This window comes from Rhinoraja longicauda, chromosome 5 (genome assembly GCF_053455715.1).
Source record: "Rhinoraja longicauda isolate Sanriku21f chromosome 5, sRhiLon1.1, whole genome shotgun sequence".
In the NCBI taxonomy this organism is placed as follows: domain Eukaryota; kingdom Metazoa; phylum Chordata; class Chondrichthyes; order Rajiformes; family Arhynchobatidae; genus Rhinoraja; species Rhinoraja longicauda.
Window position 1 is genome coordinate 53,990,496 of NC_135957.1, and position 19,445 is coordinate 54,009,940.

At 41.0% G+C, this 19,445-nt stretch overlaps 1 protein-coding gene across 2 annotated transcripts in view; it reads right to left on the reverse strand.

The window, feature by feature from the left end:
- Positions 1 to 4,140: 4,140 nt before the first annotated feature.
- The window catches only part of rnf217 (ring finger protein 217), an 84,757-nt gene continuing 69,452 nt past the window's right edge, over positions 4,141 to 19,445 (reverse strand). For both annotated transcript variants that reach the window (XM_078399584.1, XM_078399583.1), the window contains one exon: positions 4,141 to 8,505. In XM_078399584.1, the coding sequence (XP_078255710.1) occupies positions 8,432 to 8,505 (74 nt within the window). In that variant the 3' untranslated portion in view covers positions 4,141 to 8,431. The remainder of the gene's footprint in view (positions 8,506 to 19,445) is intronic.

A 19,445-nucleotide genomic window follows, 5' to 3' on the forward strand; every position in this document is an offset into this window, starting at 1 on the left:
ATGTGGAACCTTGTCAAAGGCTTTCTGAAAGTCAAGGTACACCACATCCACCGGCTCTCCCCTGTCAATTTTCCTAGTTACATCCTCAAAGAATTCCAGAAGATTAGTCAAGCATGATTTCCCCTTCGTAAATCCATACTGACTCGGAACGATCCTGTTACTGCTATCCAAATGCTCTGCAATTTTGTCTTTTATAATTGACTCCAGCATCTTCCCCACCACTGATGTCAGACTAACTGGTCTATAATTTCCTGTTTTCTCTCTCCGTCCCTTCTTACAAAGTGGGACAACAGTAGCTACTCTCCAATCCACAGGAACTGATCCTGAATCTATAGAACATTGGAAAATGATTACCAATGCGTCCACAATTTCTAGAGCCACCTCCTTAAGTACCCTGGGATGCAGATTATCAGGCCCTGGGGATTTATCAGCCTTCAGTCCCATCAGTCCACCCAACACCATTTCCTACCTAATGTGGATTTCCTTCAATTCCTCCCTCACCCTAGGATCTCTGGCCACTAGAACATCTAGGAGATTGTTTGTATCTTCCTTAGTGAAGACAGATCCAAAGTACCGGTTCAACTCGTCTGCCATTTCCTTGTTCCCCATAATAAATTCCCCTGCTTCTGTCTTCAAGGGACACAGATTTGCCTTGACTTGCCAGATTTTTTTCCTCTTCACATACCTAAAAAGCTTTTACTATCCTCCTTTATATTATTGGCTAGTTTACCCTCGTACCTTATCTTTTCTCCCCGTATTGCCTTCTTAGTCATCTTCTGTTGCTCTTTAAAAGAGTTCCAATCCTCTGGCTTCCCACACTTCTTTGCTTTGTTATACTTCTTCTCTTTTATTTTTATGCTGTCCTTGACTTCCCTTGTCAGCCACGGGTGCCTCTTACTCCCCTTAGAATCTTTCCTCCTCTTTAGGATAGATTGATCCTGCAACTTCTGCATTATTCCCAGGAATACCTGCCATTGTTGTACCACCGTCTTCCCTGCTAGGGCCTCCTTCCATTCAAATCTGGCCAGCTCCTACCTCATGGCTCTGTAATCCCCTTTGCTATACTGTAATACTGACAATTCCGATTTTCCCTTCTCCTTCTCAATTTGTAGTAAACCTTATCATATTGTGATCACTGCCTCCTAGTGGCTCTTTTACCTCGAGTCCCCTTATCAGATCAGGTTCCTTACACAACACTAAATCCAGAATTGCCTTCTTCCTGGTAGGCTCCAGTACAAGCTGTTCTAAGAATCCATCTCGGAGGCACTCCACAAACTCTCTTTCCTGGGGTTCATTACCAACCTGATTTTCCCAGTTGCATGTTGAAATCTCCCATAACCACCGTAGCATTACATTTGCGACATGCCAATTTTAGCTCCTGATTCAACTTGCACCCTATGTCGACACTACTGTTCGGGGGCCTGTAGATAACTCCCATGAGGGTCTTTTTACCCTCACAATTCCTCATTTCTATCCATACTGATTCTACATCTCCTGATTCTATGTCACCCCTTGCAAGAGAGTGAATATTATTCCTTACCAACAGAGCGACCCCACCCCCTCTGCCCACCTGTCTGTCTTTTCTATACGTTGTATACCATTGAATATTCAGTTCCCAGCCCTGGTACTCTTGTAGCCATGTCTCTGTGATTCCCACATCATACTTGCCAATGTCTAACTAAGCCTCAAGCTAATCCACTTTATTTTTTATACTTTGCGCATTTAAATACACCACTTTAACTTTGCTATTCACCTCCCCTCTCACACCGGTCATAATTGGCCCTGACCTTACTCTCTTATCCCATCTCGAACTTCCCTTCCCATTTATTCGAGAGTCCTTTGCAATTTCTCCTGTATTCGCTTCCCCTTTAACTCTATCTTCATATTCCCAATTTGTTAACCCCTCCCCCCCACTACTTAGTTTTAATCCACACGTGTAGCACTAGCAAACCTGCCTGCCAGAATGTTGGTCTCCCTGCTGTGAAGATTTAACCCGTCCCTTTTGTACAGGTCACCCCTACCCCAGAAGAGGCCCCAGTGGTCTAGAAATCTAAATCCCTACTCCCTGCACCAGCCCCTTAGCCATACATTCATATCCCCGATATGTCTGTTCCTGCCCTCACCTGCACATGGTACAGGCAGCAGTCCAGAGATAACCACCCTCGACGTCCTACTTCTCAGTCTTCTTCCGAACTCTCTAAACTCACGTTGCTGTATCTCCTTCCTCTTCCTCCCGATATCGTTCGTGCCCACGTGCACAACTACTTCCGGTTGATCGCCTTCCCTCGCTAGGATGTTCTGAAGCCTGTCCGTGATGACTTGAACCCTGGCACCAGGGAGGCAACAGACCATCCTCAAGTCCCGCCTGCAGCCACAGAATCTACTGTCCGTACCTCGGACAATGGAGTCACCTACTACTATGGCTCTTCCTGACTTCGGTCTCCCCGGTCGAGTCTCCTTGCCTGGATTAGAGCCACCAACCTGTCCGCCACTCGGACTGGAAGCGTCTTCTGCCCTGACAGCTCCCAAGAGGGTGTACCTGTTTGCAATAGGCACAGCCACCGGGGTCTCCTGTAGTCCACGTGCACTCCCCTTTGAAACGGTCTCCCACCTTCGCTCGACCTGGACTCTTGGCGTGACAGCCTCACAGTAGGGCCTGTCCATGAAACTCTCGCATTTCCGGATGGGCCCGAGGTCAGCGAGCTGCTTTTCCAACACCACCACACGGTCATGCAGGAGCTGCACCTGGACACAGTTCTTTCAGGTGTAGCTCCCAGAAGATCCAGCGGTGTCCTTACCTTCCCACATCCTGCAGGAAACACACTGCACCAACTTGTCCGCCATTACTTTAGTGTCAAAAAACAAATCAGGCTTAAAAACAAGTGTGACCTCCTCGCCAGAGACTCGGGGCAAAGACGCACAGGGCAAAACTCGCACTTTTCTCACAGGGCAAAACTCGCACTTTTCTCACTGGGCAAAACTCGCACTTTTCTCACAGGGCAAAACTCGCACTTTTCTCACAGGGCAAAACTCGCACTTTTCTCACAGGGCAAAACTCGCACTTTTCTCACAGGGCAAAACTCACACTTTTCTCACAGGGCACTTCCCTCAACAGCGCTGCACCCGGACAGGGCCGCACCCCTTGTTTATATCAGCCACTAAATTTACTAATTGGCCAATTTACCAAACTTCTAATTTAATTGATCAGCCAATCCACGTACTCACTCCTATCCTGCCTTCCTCTGACGAGCTTGGAGGTATGCGCTTCACTGATTGCCTGCTAGCGTCCCATTGGCGCTCTTTTTAAACGGACTTTTACCTTCAATTAACACTTACTCTCTTTCAACCAACACATACTAGACCCCGCACTCATTGTTGATGAAAATATTCATGAAGGTTCCTCTCATCAACTTTTTAATGGAGCAATTCATTTTCAAAGAGGAACTACAGGAGCTGCACTGTCTTTAATATACTCAGTGACTGAACCAACATTACCTTCTTAAATTGAGAATTGCAAAGGTTCGGACTTTGTGTGAAGCAATTCTCAAGACCAACCCTTTTGATTTGAGGAAAAGATAAACGGGTACATGTAAAACAATCCCGAGTCAACACGGTTTTATGAATGGGAAATTGTGCTTTAAAAATGGTTTAGTTCTCGAGACTATAACCACCAGAACAGATGGGAACTCCGATATGATGTATTTGGACATTCAATGTTTTAATTAAAATGCTACATTAGAGATTATTAAATGAAATGAGAGTATATTGGATTTTATTTTATTTTGTTTTATTCTTGGTCTTTTCTCCTCCAACGACTAGTCCAATGCTCTCCTGACTGGCATCCTATCCTCCACCCTTCTCAAAGAACAGCTCATTCAAAACTCATATGTTAACTCAAAGTGTTCAAATAAGTGCTTCTTTCAGGGTAACATCGACAACAGAAGCACACTCCAATTATGTTCATTTTCTTTCAACAAAAAATGTAATAGGAAAGTACTGGAATTAAAGGAATTGAGTGTATCGGTGAGAAATTTGTGTCACATGCAAGAAATGAAACTTATTTTCCTCCCTACTTTCAATTAAAACTAAACAAAAACCAAAGTAAAAACACAAGCATTGACTTAAAATTAAAAAACATGACACAATGTAATTCCATTTTATTTTTTTCTCTCTAGAATAATACATTTGATATACTTAATCACATTATTTCAGCTATTGCTTTTTGCACCAAAAGCCATCAGAAGTAGTACTGGTAGCTGTTTCTGCTCCAGTCATGTCACGTAAACTACCCAAACTATTAATTTTAGTTGTTGAATGCAGATGAGCTATTAATCAGATACATTTACATAGAATTTATGCGCTGTAACTTTCATTATCATAGTGGTTTTATGGAATTGGTTTAACAACTACATCTCCCTTTTTAAAAAAACTAAACAAAATTAATGTCAACAAGCTTAAATATACTTTCTCAGCACAATCCACAGAAACTTGTAAAAGTAAAACTTTTGAGATTTTCCCTGACCCTGGCCAGCAGGATCCGACAATTGACAGAAGATCAAAAAAACAAGTGCAAAATACCTCTAGTTTCAAGTTTTTCTCCGCTTTCTTATGTTGGGATGTGGTGGTAGTGAGAGAACAAAGGAAATTTAAATTGGCATTAAAATATGAATATCTTTATGTGTTTGCATTCTGGATCTTCGCTAAATTGCTGCAGCCATATTTTAAGCAATTTATTTAGTAAAAAAAGATAAATCTTGTAAAACCATGTCAAATTAAAAAAAGTCACATGCTTTGGAAATGAATTATCTATTAATACTTACAATCAGAAACCATCTCATTTTGACCACTGTAGTTTTCATTCTACTGCAGATATTTAGAAGCAAAAAAATACTGCCTATATTAAAATTACTTAATACATAACCGTTCAGTTTGCTCTTGCCATTAATCTTCTAACATTTTTAGGAAAATTAATTATCTTGTTATAAAGGATACACAAAAGGAAATGGAAAAAAAACAGAATGTGACCCCGAGCAGAACATTATTGATTGAAAGAGGAAGTACTGTATGAAATGTCACTGTTGGCAGTGGTTTTGCTAAACTGGTCCCTTAATAAATTAAACAATAACATTTTTTTATACCACGTGACTGGTCAAATTATGGGCAATTTCACATTTTTTTTCATTTCACATGCTGATCTTGTATCAGGTAAGACAAACCAGACTTGCTTTTTGAAAATGGGGCCAGAAGCCTGTACAATTAAATAAAATAATTTGATGGGGGGTTCTTCAGAGTGGCTGCTCCAATCACGATGAGCAACCTGCTTATGAAAATAATACACAGGAGGTTTTCTGTTGTGGTTATGGAGGTCAAACAGGACATCCCATGAGGAAATTTCTGTATTCTATGCCTGACCATCATTTCTATCTAGTGCGGCCTTAAATGCGAACTGTTGCAAAACAGGGATTTATTTTTAAATATAAACTTACAAGCAGGTTAGGTTCTTTCCCACCAATGGCTGGAATCTACCACTGCCTAAAGTGGAACTAACTCATTCCCTGAGTAAATAAACGAATTTGACCAATCCTGTGCAACTTGTTGACAATGATACAAGAAACATCAATGAGGCAGAAATGCATTCAAGATTGTTCTCAGGAGGGCTTTCAGATTAAGCAGAACAAGGGAGAGAAAGACCAATGAAAATGTTGGATCTTAGAACCTGTTGAATGAAGAGGAATGGCATCACGTCAGAAATGGATGTTGACAAAGACATCTCAGAGAATAAAGCAAGCAGAGGATCAATATTTCAAGAACAAAAGAACATGTAAATTGAAAATGAATGGTTTTTCATAGTACACATTGAGACAAATTTGCAGGTTTGGCGCTTTGACGGTAAATCAGTAATTGATGGTTGCCTATTGTAGAGTTAAGTTAATTTTTATTTCAAATTTTCTAAAATGAACAGAATGACAAATTACTATCCAAATAATTAAAACATTCTGCATATACAAGGGAGGTCCTTTGATTTTTTTAATTAATGTTTGAAAACGTAATTAGGTCAATGCTGATAAAAAAATCCAGCAGTTAATGAAAACACAATAACTAAACAAATGTAAATGGTAGGTTAATTCCATGACTTATGCTTCCTAAGGGGGGTTCGGTATCAGAAGAAGTTTTAATTGTGCTGCCACAGGTCTCAACCCCACACTCAGTGCAGGTATGATTTCTTCATGGATTTGCCAATTCGTTGATTGTTACTTTGTCAGCATCATTTGCAATGAGGCATCTAGATCTTGCTTCTTTATCACCACAGACTATTTTATGGATTGTATATTAATGGCTCCAATACTTTGCAAAAACTACAACAATAATCCAAGCCCAATTTGTATGATTTTCATCCAGTCACTAAAACATTCTTTACATTGAAATGTTTACGTTACACATGCCAAGTGTTGGTGGGGTTACTGTGACCTACCAGATCGATCAAATATTTTTAAAAATCGTACTGTATTGGTCTTTTAGAAGTTATAAAAATAAATGTCTGTAATTATAAGCCACTTTCAGATAACCTGAACAACAAAGCCAATTACAACGGGTGTGCAGGATGATTGGTAATCTTAATACTGAGCATTTTATTAACTTGAATGAAAAAAACCTGCTATAAATGAATATTTAAATTGTGAGAATTTCTAAAACATTTACTTTTTAAACATTTCAGCACAGTTTTGATAAATCAAAACAAAATAACGTTCCAACCTTTGAACTGGTTTAAAGGGGGATGTACTAAATAGTTAATGACTGAGGTTTTGCCAAATCAGAACAACTATTTTTCTGATCATTTTCATGGATTAGCTGGTGAAAGGAGCGACTGGATGCTCAATATAATTTTTGTGTGGTTAAAATAAAGCTATGGGGAAACATTTCTATTAAAACCACAACATCTTCTCAATTTAACTTCTTTGCTGTTCTCCGCAAAAGTCAATATTAAGGTTCTTTGTTTTAAAATTATGATATGACAATCAAGTAATTCATCTTATTTCAGCATAGAGTTAATATATATCTTACATACAGCATGGCTAAGTATCAGCGGTAGAGGGTATTTCCTCTTTAAAGAGTTAATAAGGCACAAGAAGTTACCTTATGATGGCATCATGTTATGATTTTATACGGAATGCAATCTGCTGTTTTTTCTCCTCCACTCTCCTGGTACTCAGTCACAGTTGGCATGAGACAATTTAGCTAATTGGAAAATTCCCAGGCTGCCATGAACTCATACTTTCACTCAGTACATTGTGGCTCTCCATAACTCGAGATTGGGTTGAGCGGCCTTGGCACACCAGGTCTCTTCTGCAGCTCCACGCATGGCCTGGGTGTCCCAGAGGGAAAGTTCGAGGTGCTTAGTGACTCATTTAGGCCCTTCGGTAACCAGTGACCAAAACTACAGAAGTGGATTGTTGAAACCCAAAAACAAATTTTAATTAAAAATTTCTTTAATGCTTTAAATAATTTATGTTTACTATTTCTGGTCCACAACAGCCAACTTTTAAATATCGATGACACGCCCCCCAGTCATTTAATTGGCAACTAATAAAAAAAGTTTGCTTTTTGAAAGATCTCTGCCATTTATATTTCAGCAACCAGTTAACTTTGACCAGTTTCCACTAATTCCCACTACCATTAAAAAAAGCACAGGCAGTCTTCAATTTGAAAAAAAAATACTATATACATTATTTTGGCTAAAATTCAAGCTCCTTAAGTCTTTTAGTGATCAGGTCGGTTTGCTCTTTGGACAAAATTATCGAGTCAACTTAGGTTGCTTTCCTTAACATCCCAGTTTACCCCTGCTGGATTGAGTTGAATTATAATTACAATCATACACATTATGGCTGTTAAAAGAAAACAATTGGATGAAATATTCTGAAACAGATGACACCTTAATGAAACGGAGCACATACTACACAAGTATTCCTTGAGATGATATTTTTCATTACAAAAGGAACAGAAATGTCAAATAGTGCAGAGAAACATACTCTTCGGAAATTGAGATATTAAGACAGTGTTAGGACAGTACAGGAAGTGCAAACATTGCCTGAGGCTCACACCATCCATGATTATAGCTAACATGTGCAAAATGGTTACACAGCCCCTTCTTCAGCACGATTATCTTTTACTCCTGATACATCCATTTTAAAAAAAAGATTATTTTCTCCTTTCTCGAGTTGTACATCACAGTGCTTGGAATCAGTTCTTTGGAAGTATTCTGAGAATGGTGCACTGCTTCGTAATATGGCCACAGAAAAAATTAATGGCAACATTCCCAGTTTCACATTTGTTCGATGTCGAGTTGTTAATTACGTGCTATTGCTTCTCACTGTGAAGTTCTGTGAGGACCCTGACACATCCTTCATTGCCCATGTAAACGAGACTTTTTATTTTACGTGAACATACCAGTCTGTGACCGTTTCCTCTGCTTCTTACAAATGTAATAGATAGGAAAGATAAACAAACCTAATAAAAGAGAATGAAACTGTGTTAAAAGATATTTACTGACACCATTTTGCATTTTTTTAAATTTTAAGTTCATAAAACCAATGTTAAAGTCCCTTGATAAGAACCACTTGAAGCAATGATAAAACATTAAATGGTTTAAGATGAATGATTTTACGATTAATGATTACACATGCAAACAAAAATTAACCTGCAGAGGAAATTAGTTGCAATGAAGCACAAACAATATTGTGCAATAAACAATCTGCTGGAGAATCCTGGCAGGAAGAGCAGCAGCTGTGTGGAATGGATAGGTCAACATTCCGGGTCAAATGTCTGCATTCGGACTGTGAGTGGGGAGGTAAGATAGTTTGTTATTAAGAGCAGAGAGGGAATGACGAGACCGAGGCAAGAGGTAATTGGTAAATTGCTTGGACTGGGAGGGGTGAATGATGATGTGCATATGGAGCCAAGTAGGGAGGGGTGAGGGAAGGAGTTGAGAAGAAAAGGGCAGGGAGATGATGGATGGAGACAGATAGAAGAGGGAGAAAAGAAAGAAGAAAGATGTAACCAGCGCCCAGAGATCCCTAATGGTAACCAGATTAACAGCTACCATTTTATTCAACTTTACATGAAAATTATAGCTTAATAGAACACTATTAATGTTTATTGAGACTAGAAATATTGTTCATTAGATTGACATTATTATTGTTTTCCCCGTACACACCATCTGGTATGAAAATTCCTTACAAGACTTTTAATTGGTCTTCAGAAGCACGATCATTAATACCACAAATGTACTCTTCCTGAGTAAAATAAGAATGAGTATCGTGACATTGTCTTTGCCTACCTGATACATAAAAGTAAAATTCAACTCATGATTAGCAAGCAATTGCATAGTAAATCTGTAGCCATTATTTATATTATTCAACCTTGCTGTTGAAATTCAGTAATTTCATCATTTCCAAAAGTGCCAAAATTGACAAAACATTATTTCAGAACAATGAATGCTATTTTGTCCAATGGGTCAGTTTCTTCCTGTAATCCATTAGTATTTAGGACAAAGTTGGAAATTGTGTGGGCGCAAATGGTTAATTCAGCTGCAAAGTTTGGTTTGGGGGCGGGGGCTGGTACTTGGCAGATTGAGTACAATCCAATGCAATAATTTACAGGCCTTGGATAGGATTGTGAACTGAGATTGGCAAACATATAGAAAGACCACACACCTTTAAATGCCATACATCTCCTAACCTAAATATCCTGTGTCTATAACTAATGGGTGCAGACAAAAATGCAAAAGAAAAATTAGGCAAACTAAAATTAATCATAAAGTTAAAGGGAGCCAAAATACCCGGCAAAGACTAATTTAGTGCACCAATAGTCATAGCTAATCCTATCAGGCATAGTTACAATTAACTGCAAAGGCATGTCCGAAGAAATGGACAGATAGTTTTGAAATCAGTAACAACTATAAGTCATAACTATGACTCATATAACTATGTATCCCGCAGATGTACCGAAAATGAGCTGTAACGTAAAGTAAATTAAAAAGACTCAACAACATATTTGGAAAAATGAAGGAAATTACTAAGAATAACTGAACTTACAATAAATGTGGAAAATTTCTGAGAATGAGACGGAATAAGATGATTGTGGAATAGTTATGTGATACTGATTTCTGCAGAAATTAAAATTATCTTGTGGAAATTATAGTTGTGTTGTAGCACAGAAGTTATTGTTGATCATGTGATCATTCTGCCCTCAGAACACAGACAACCTAATACCATTTTGAATAAGCCACAAGAACAATGGATCAAGGAGATCCAATAAATAATATTTACTTGGATTTCCAAGAGAGCATGTGCTATGGCGGTATTGAATTGTTAAATTAATTCACAGTTAATCGGCAAGAGGAATAGGCAAATGACAAAAAAAGAATATGCATAAAGTACAGGATTTGAAATAACATTGCTTACTACTTAATCCAATTATAAGTTCAAAGTCTAGGTTTCAAGGTGGGAATTTCAAAAAGATTGCTGCGATCGATTATGCCCCTTAATGATCCACACCGGGCCACAGAACGTGCAGTTATTAAAATAAAACAAAGTGCTGGAGGAACTTAGCGGGTCAAGCAGCATCTGCGGGGAGAATGGACCCTTCTTCAGACTGATGGAATAGAAGGGAGAAAGTTGGTAAGAGAGATGTTCGTGGTGGGGCGAAACATGGCAAGTGATAGGTGGATACAGGTGAAGAGGATGATTGGCAGATGGGTGGAAATAGTAACACAGACTAGAGTACAAATGGAGACAAAAGGGTGCCAGATGAAGAAGAAAGAGTGACAGCGGAGGGGGGTGGGTGGAAGTGAAGAAGGGGGGGATGGGTCGAGGGAGATAAAGGAAAAATTGTTGGGAAGGGTGGGGGATGATTAGGAGGAGGAGGGGAAAGGAACAGGGTGAAGGGGTAGTGGGAGAAATATGCACGCATGCATGATGGGGTTGGGGGAAGGACACAGCAAAACTGGTTGCATGAGAAGTGGGGGGGGTCCTGAAATTGGAGAATTCATTGACCAAACCATTGGGTTGTAGGCTACTCAAGCAAAATATAAAGGACTGTTCTGGCTTGCACTCTCACCACGGAGGATGCCAAAAAAAAGAAAGATTGGCAAGGGAATTAAAATAGCAACTAAGTGCTCCAGTAGACCTTGGTGGACAGAGTGCAATTATTTGTTACCTCGTCTATGCTTGGACTTGCCAATGTAGAGGAGGCCACATCAGGAGCTCTGAATGCAATAGATGAGGTAGGAAGAGAGGTAGGAAGAGAAGCAAATGAAGACATGTCTGATTTAGAAGGGCTTTTGAGGTCCCTGAATGGAAATGATAGGGGAGGTGTAGATGCGTTTGCAGGGAAAAATGCCTGGGGAAGGGAAGTATTGGAGGGGAAAGAAGGAATGCACTAAGGAGTTGAGAGAAAGAGGGGTCTCTGCGGAAAAAGGGGGTGCAGGAAGATGTGACTGTTGGTGGGATCATGTTGAAGGTGGCCGAAATGACAGTGAATGATGTGTTGGATCTGGAGGCTGGTGGGGTGGAAGGAGAGGACCTGGGGAATATCCTAGTTCTATATGGGATAAGGGGGAACACGAGCAGAACTGAGGGAAACAGAAGAGACACAGGGAGGTTCTCTGCTCCCACTCCCCCCAGATAGCAGCATCTTACCCTGCACCATCACAATTAAACTAGATTATCAACCTTGACTCAGTCAAATCAAAGGGTCTGCTGGGAGCAACACCAAGCTTATCTAAAAATAAATCCCAACATGCTGAAGCTGCAACACAAGACTACATGCATATAATATAGGGGAAAAAAACATGCTATAAACAGAGCCAAGCAATTCCACACCAATGGATTAGATCAAAGCTCTGCAGTTCTGCCACATTGAGTTGTGGATCACTAAACAGTAGACAAGACATGGTGGCTGCCAAAACAACCCATCATCAGCGATGGTGAGGTCCAGTGTGCAAGTGCTGATGACAGGGCTGAAGCTTTCACAAATATACCAAGTCACAGTGCTGAGTAGATGCCAGTTTGGATTTTGACCTCACCACAGCCTTTATCTAAGCATGGGCGAGAGAGACAAATACCAGAAGGTGAGAAATGCTGCCCACGACATGAAGGCTACATTTGACAGGGTGTGCTATCACCATGCACTGGTGAAGCTGAAGTTCAAGAGCATGAAAGGGGAAAAAGCTCTGGTGGTTGGAATCATACCTCGTAAAAAGGAGGATGATTTTGGTTCTTGGATGTCAAACATCCCAGCCATGAGATACCATTCCTGGAGTTCCTCAGGCCCATGCATGTTCAGATCTCTCATTAACAGCTTCCTTTTTATTGTTGTTCAGAAATGGAAATGTTTAATGATAATTCCCATTGTCGCCGAACAATGGCTGCCTCGCCAACGGTCTGTCTCATCTTTCTCCTTCTTTGTGTTTTTAGTTTGTTGTAAAATGTATGTTTTAGTTTATCTTTAATTTTGTATTATGTGGGGGGGGGGTGTGGGGGAAACTTTTTTTATCTCTTTCCTCAACGGAGATGCGTCTTTTTCTGTGTCATATCTCCGTCCGCGCTGCGGCCTAACATCGTGGAGCTGGCGGCCTCATGTTGGGGACCACTGGAGCTCCAACCGCAGGAGCCTGCAGACTTCAACATCGTGAGCTGGCAATCCCTTTGCCAGGCATCGACCTCGGAAGCTCCAACCACGGGATCCTGTGGACTTACCATCTCGGAGCTGGCGGTCCCTTTGCCAGGGATCAGCCTCTGGTGCCCTAACCGTGGGAGCCTGCGGACTTACCATCTCAGAGCTGGCGATCCCTTTGCCAGGGCTTGACCTCGGGAGCTCCAACCGCGGGAGCGGCGGAATTTAACATCGTGGAGCTCGCGTTCCCTGGGCTTGACCTCGGGAGCTCCAAGCCACAGGAGCTTCGACCACCCGGATCACGGGAGCTTCGATTGCCCCGAAGTGGGAGCTTTGATCGACCCGACTGCGGACGGTTCGACTCCCCCGACCGCGGGAGAAAAGGAGGAAAGAAGGTAAGACTTTATTGCCTTCCATCACAGTGGGGAATGTGGAGGACTTGCTGTGGCGGATGTTTATGTCAAATTGTTAAGTAGTTGTGGGTCTTGTTGCTTTTTTGGTATGACTGTATGGCAAACCACATTCCTCATATGTTGCAAAACATACTTAGCTAATAAATTACGATTATGATTAATTCCCTTCACGACTCCTCAGCCAGTGAGGTAAGCATTGAGACCTGGACAACAATCTGGCATGTACTGATAAGTGGCAAGTAACATTTGCAGCACAACTGTGCCCTAACAATGACCATCTCCATAAAGAGAGCATCTAATTAATTATCTTCAACTTTATAAGGCAAGTCTCTAGAATCTATATCCTAGCCTTCAACTAGACCTGCAACATGCCATCAATATTAAATTATGCAACTTAATTCAAATTGAGATTTTCAGTGAAAATTATGTGCTTTATTTTTGCAGAAAGGCTTGTACTTTCAGTCAGATAGATGAATTCTATTGCAAACCTAATTGGGCCATGTTTTACAGATTGTAAAAGCCATGTGCACTACTTTTACTGAGATCAATTCATTTTCAAGAACCACTTGGCAAAATCTGTTTAGTCATACCTATTTTAATTCTTGAAATAATTATTATGTAAATCAGAGACAGTAATATAATAACATCATGAAAAGGAATAGAAATTTATAATATTACCAAAATTATTCAACATTTTAAATTTGATTGAGTAGCAAATATGGGAATGCACTTTTGGGAAGTCAAAAATGTTAAGAGTTAATGAGAGATTCTGATGCTGCAGCTGAATTGTGGATTCAGGAGTCACAAAAAAAGTATTTTTACAAAGATTCAAAGAAAATGATAGAAAACAAGAGTTTGTTTTGGTTGTATTAAGAGAGAACGATTCATTCAGTAGTTGAGGAAAAAGGTGCAATATCTGATGTGTATTAAGGCAAACAATTAAAACAGCAGGCAGTGAAGAAAGCTAATGGCATGTTGGCCTTCATAACAAGAGGAGTTGAGTATAGGATCAAAGAGCTCCTTCTGCCGTTGTACAGGGCCCTAGTGAGACCGCACCTGGAGTACTGTGTGCATTTTGGTCTCCAAATTTGAGGAAGGACATTCTCACTATTAAAGGAGTGCAGCGTAGGTTCACGAGATTAATTCCCGGGATGGTCATATGCAGGCATGTGAGTGAGGTAAACAAAAAAAGAGGAAAAGATCAGAGCGCTTGCATACAACGGGGGTCAAAAATTTACAGACCAAAATTACCAGTTTGAAGCCTCTTTTAGTGCATTTTAGTGAATTGCAAATTCAACCCACCGATGAGGTCGAGATTGACTGCCTTGCCCAGTCTAGGTGCCACATTTTCGGGAAGACTTCCAAGGGCTGGGAGATTTCTCATGGAACCCCTAGTGACCTCTAGCGACTGAATTGCCCAGCCGAGGTGCCACATTTCCGGGGAGACTTCCAGGGGTGGATTTCTCGCAGAACCCCTAGCGACCTCTAGCGGAGCCTAGTGTTCATTACAAGTCTATACATCGTTTTTCCCCCTTTTTTTTTCAATCCGATTTCTCCGTTCATTTGGCAAAGTGAAAAACGCGGAAACCATGCAAAAAACGCAGAAAATGGATTTTAAAAACGAAGAAATTCACGGAAACGCGGAAAATTCACATGCCTGCATACGATGAAAGAATGGGTCGGCTGGGCTTGTGTACACTGGAATTTAGAAGGATGGAGGGGATCTTATTGAAACATATAAGATTATTAAAGGATTGTTCATGCTAGAGGCAGGAAACATGTTCCCGATGTTGGGGGAGTCCAGAACCAGGACCACAGTTTAAGAATAAGGGGTAGGCCATTTAGAACAGAGATGAGGAAAAACTTTCACCCAGAGAGTTGTGCATCTGTGGAATTCTCCACCTCAGAAAGCAGTGGAGGCCGATTCTCTGGATGCTTTCAAGAGACAGTTCGATAGAGCTCTTAAAGATAGCTGAGTCAAGTGATATGGGGAGAAGGCAGGAACTGGGTACTGATTGTGGATGATCAGCCATGATCACAGTAAATGGCGGTGCTGGCTTGAAGGGCCAAATGGCCTACTCCTGCATCTATTGTCTATTGAAATGGGCGAGGAAGATTTGCTAATGGTACAGTGATATACGACAGATTAATAATGTTTGACAATTTAATGGTGGAAAGTACATATCCAAAATTGCCATGAATTGTATTTCTTATTGTTTCCATTTTATGGAGAAAAAAAATCCATGCTACAGTTATATCAATAGAATGAAGCACTAGACTAGAAGTTCAATTTGGAAGCAATAGCCATAACATTGGATATGAAAATTGAAACTGTTGTTGCCCTAACATTTTATTCATGAACCATACCTATTAATGGCCCTTAATAAAAATCATAGAACAATTATGTTACATTGGCTTATTGCCAAGTGTGATGTTGCCCTAACATTTTATTCATGGGCCATTCTCATTAATGGCCCTTAAAATATAAAATCGTAGAACAATTATGTTGCACTGGGTTATTGCCAAGCAAACAATGGATATTTCCCCACAAGGAAAGGACATACGAAATTTCATAGCAAAACTCAGAAGTTTTATGCACCCAACGATGATCCTTTGTCCTTTGGTCCATAGTACACGGGTTCTTAACTGTGAAGGATCACATGAAAGGAAATGCAAGACTGCAGATACTATCTGTTGGAATCCTGAGCCAATAATCGTACTGCACACGGAACTTAACAGGTCAGGCAGCATCTGTGGCGCGAAATGAACAGGCAACATTTTGAGTCAAGAAAGACAAAATCCTGGAGGAATTCAACGGGTCAGGCAGTATCTCTGGAGAACATGGAAAGGTGACGTTTCTGGTTGGGACCTGCTTCAGATGGATTTCAGGGGAGTGGGAAAGACAACTGGAAAAGAAGAGGGGCAGGTTAGAGCATGGCAGGCAATAGGTGAACGCAGGCAAGAGTTTTTGCTGATAGGTAGATTGTTGGACAAAGGACAGAGATGAAAAGACAGGTGTGAGGCCGAAAAGGATAAAGAGTTGTCAATTGAAAAACTCGAGGGTAGAAAAATTGTGTAACTATTGGAAGGGAGAAAACTATTTTCAGTTGAGACCCTTCTGAGACTGATAGTGTACATGGGAGACAGTTGATGAAAAGAAGCGAAGGAAGCGAAGCTAAGGGTTGGGCAAGAATTGGCAAGTGAGAGGTGGTTCCAATTTAGGAGGGGTTAATTGGCAGATGAGGTAGAGAAGGGTGGAGATCATAATGAAGTCTAGAGATGATAGTGAGAAGACAAAAGGGTGCAAATGGTAGAATCTGATAAGAAAGGGAGTGAAATGTAGAATCAGAGGGAGGTATGGTGGGTAGAAGTGGCGAGGAACTGGGAGCACTCCAGCTGGCCATGGCAAGCTCTGTGCAAGTGTTCAGAGAATAGACAATAGACAATAGGTGCAAGAGTAGGCCATTCGACCCTTCGAGCCAGCACCGCCATTCAATGTGATCATGGCTGATCATTTTCAATCAGTACCCCGTTCCTGCCTTCTCCCCATACCCCCTGACTCCGCTATCCTTAAGAGCTCTATCTAGCTCTCTCTTGAATGCATTCAGAGAATTGGCCTCCACTGCCTTCTGAGGCAGAGAATTCCACAGATTCACAACTCTCTGACTGAAAATGTTTTTCCTCATCTCCGTTCTAAATGGCCTACCCCTTATTCTTAAACTGTGGCCCCTGGTTCTGGACTCCCCCAACATTGTGAACATGTTTCCTGCCTCTAACGTGTCCAACCCCTTAATAATCTTATATGTTTCGATAAGATCCCCTCTCATCCTTCTAAATTCCAGTGTATACAAGCCTAGTCGCTCCAGTCTTTCAACATATGACAGTCCCGCCATTCCGGGAATTAACCTAGTAAACCTACGCTGCACGCCCTCAATAACAAGAATAGCAAGAAGTGGCTCCTGATCCACCTCAGTTAACACCAACCTAAATGTTGTTATTTCACTCTCTGACTCAATCCAGACACACTGAAATGCTGGACAAATGGGATGCTGTTCAGCAGTGGCAAGCAGAACAACCTTTCTTGCAACCATTTAAAGAACATTCTTTTCATGTAAACAGCCAGAAGTCAACTGGATGTCCGGCTTATTCATTCTTTGCTTGTATTCTACCTGATTCATGGCTTCACATTAGGGTGCCTGGAAATTCACCTCTATTGGTAGTATCGAACAGAATGCGATTGTAACTATGTGTTTGAAACATCTTTCAAAATAAGGTAATGTTTTCAGGGGCATGTTGAAAAGGTAGGTGAATTGAGCTTAGTGGATTTCTGCCACAAACAAAACTGGACCCAAAGCCAGAAACAGCCATGATAAAGTAGAAACAATCATATTGTTCAAATAGGGCAGCACATGCAGGTTCTCCGATACATTGATGGCCCTGAATTGGAGATGGTTGAAAGCTTCAAGCTCAGAGGAGTAAATATCACCAGGAACTTGTCTTGGACCAGCCATATTGAAGCAATGGAAAAGAAAGCACACCAACACCTCTACTTCCCTAGGAAGTTTGGCTTGTCCCCAACAATTCTCACCAGATGCCCCATAGAAAGCATTTTATCGGGATGCATCACAGCATGGTTTGGGAACAGCTCCATCCAAGACCTCAAGAAATTGCAGAGTATTGTGGACGTAGCCCAGCCCATTACGCAAACCAACCTCCCTCCCACTTCATGCTGCCTCGGCAAGCCCACCAGCATAATCAAGGATGAGTCTCACACTGGATGCTTCCTCTTCTCCCCTCTCCCATTAGGCAAGAGGTACAGAATTGTGAAAACGCATACCTCCATATTCAGGGACAGTTTCTTTCCAGCTGTTATCAGGCACCTGGACCGTCCTTACACCAACTAGTGAGTGGTCCTGATCAACATCGACCTCATTGGAGAACCTTGGACAATCTCTAACTGGACTTTAATGGACGTAATCTTGCACTAAATGTTATTTCCTTTACGTGGTATCTGTAGACTGCAGGGACCTGATTGTAATCATGTGCAGTCTTGCCGCTGACTGGATAACACACAACAAAAAAGCTTTTCATTGCAACTCTGTACACGTGACAATAAATCAAACTAAAATCTGTCTTTAGCCATTCAAAATTAAACTACATTCACCAGACAATCTAATTTGAAAAGGTTTAATTATTCTTTTTTTTCCTCCTCAATAAACTGCTAATAAACAATTATTTAACTTGTGAACATTTAGTGATGAATAGCCAAACCTAATCACATTCATCATCAATCTACTCAAATAGATTTATTATAATTGTGTTGGACTTTTCACAAGCTACTGGGTTCAAATTAAGATCAACTCGCTCAACAGAATGTGGTAGCAGAACATTGCATGTTCCCACTCCATATGAGACAGAGCCTTGCCAGCCGATAGGTGACACCCTATAGCCTTTCAAACCATTGTGTTTGACGTTCACGCCTAGGCTGAATATGTTTTTGCTCATATTGTATTTAAATTATTCCAACTGAAGAATAAGTTACTCCACCCATTTACAAGTTTGCAGATGACGTCACGGTAGTGGGGCGGATCTCAAAGGATGAGACTTAATACAGGAAGGAGATGGAGAGCTTAGCAACATGGTGTCAAGACAACAACCTCTCCCTCAATGTCAGCAAAACAAAGGAGCTAGTTATTGACTTCAGGAAGCAAGGTGGTGTACTCACCCCAATCAGAATCAATGGCATTAAAGTGGAGATGGTCGAGAGCTTCATGTTCATGGGCATTAAAATTAGCAACAGTTTGTCCTGGACTAATCACATCGAAGCAACAGTCAAGAAAGCACACTGCCATCTCTACTTCCTCAGAAGTCTATAGGAAGTTTGATATCAACATCTATAGATGCATCATAGAAAGCATCCTTGCGGGAAGCATCTCATCTTGTTTGGGCAACAGTTTAACCCCACACTACAAGAAATTGCATAGAATTGTCGATGTAGCCCAGTCCATCAAACAAACCAGCCTCCACCCTCCTGCTTCATTGACACTTTATGCTAGCCTAGCAGAGCTGCCAACATAATCAAGGAACATTTTCACTCTAGTCATTTCTTCCTCCTCTCTCTCATCGGATAGAAAATACAAAAGTATGAAATCATTTACCACCAGATTCATCAACAGATTTTTACCTTGCTGTTATCAGACGACTGATCAACCCTCCCACAAGCTAGGGTATAGTCCCAATCTTCCAACCTACCTCATTGCTAATGGAATTCAGACGTTTATTGTAAAGGGTATGGAGCATAAACCTACAGAGGATTTGATGCAACTTTGCTAATGAGATAACACTAAGAATCCTGCATGC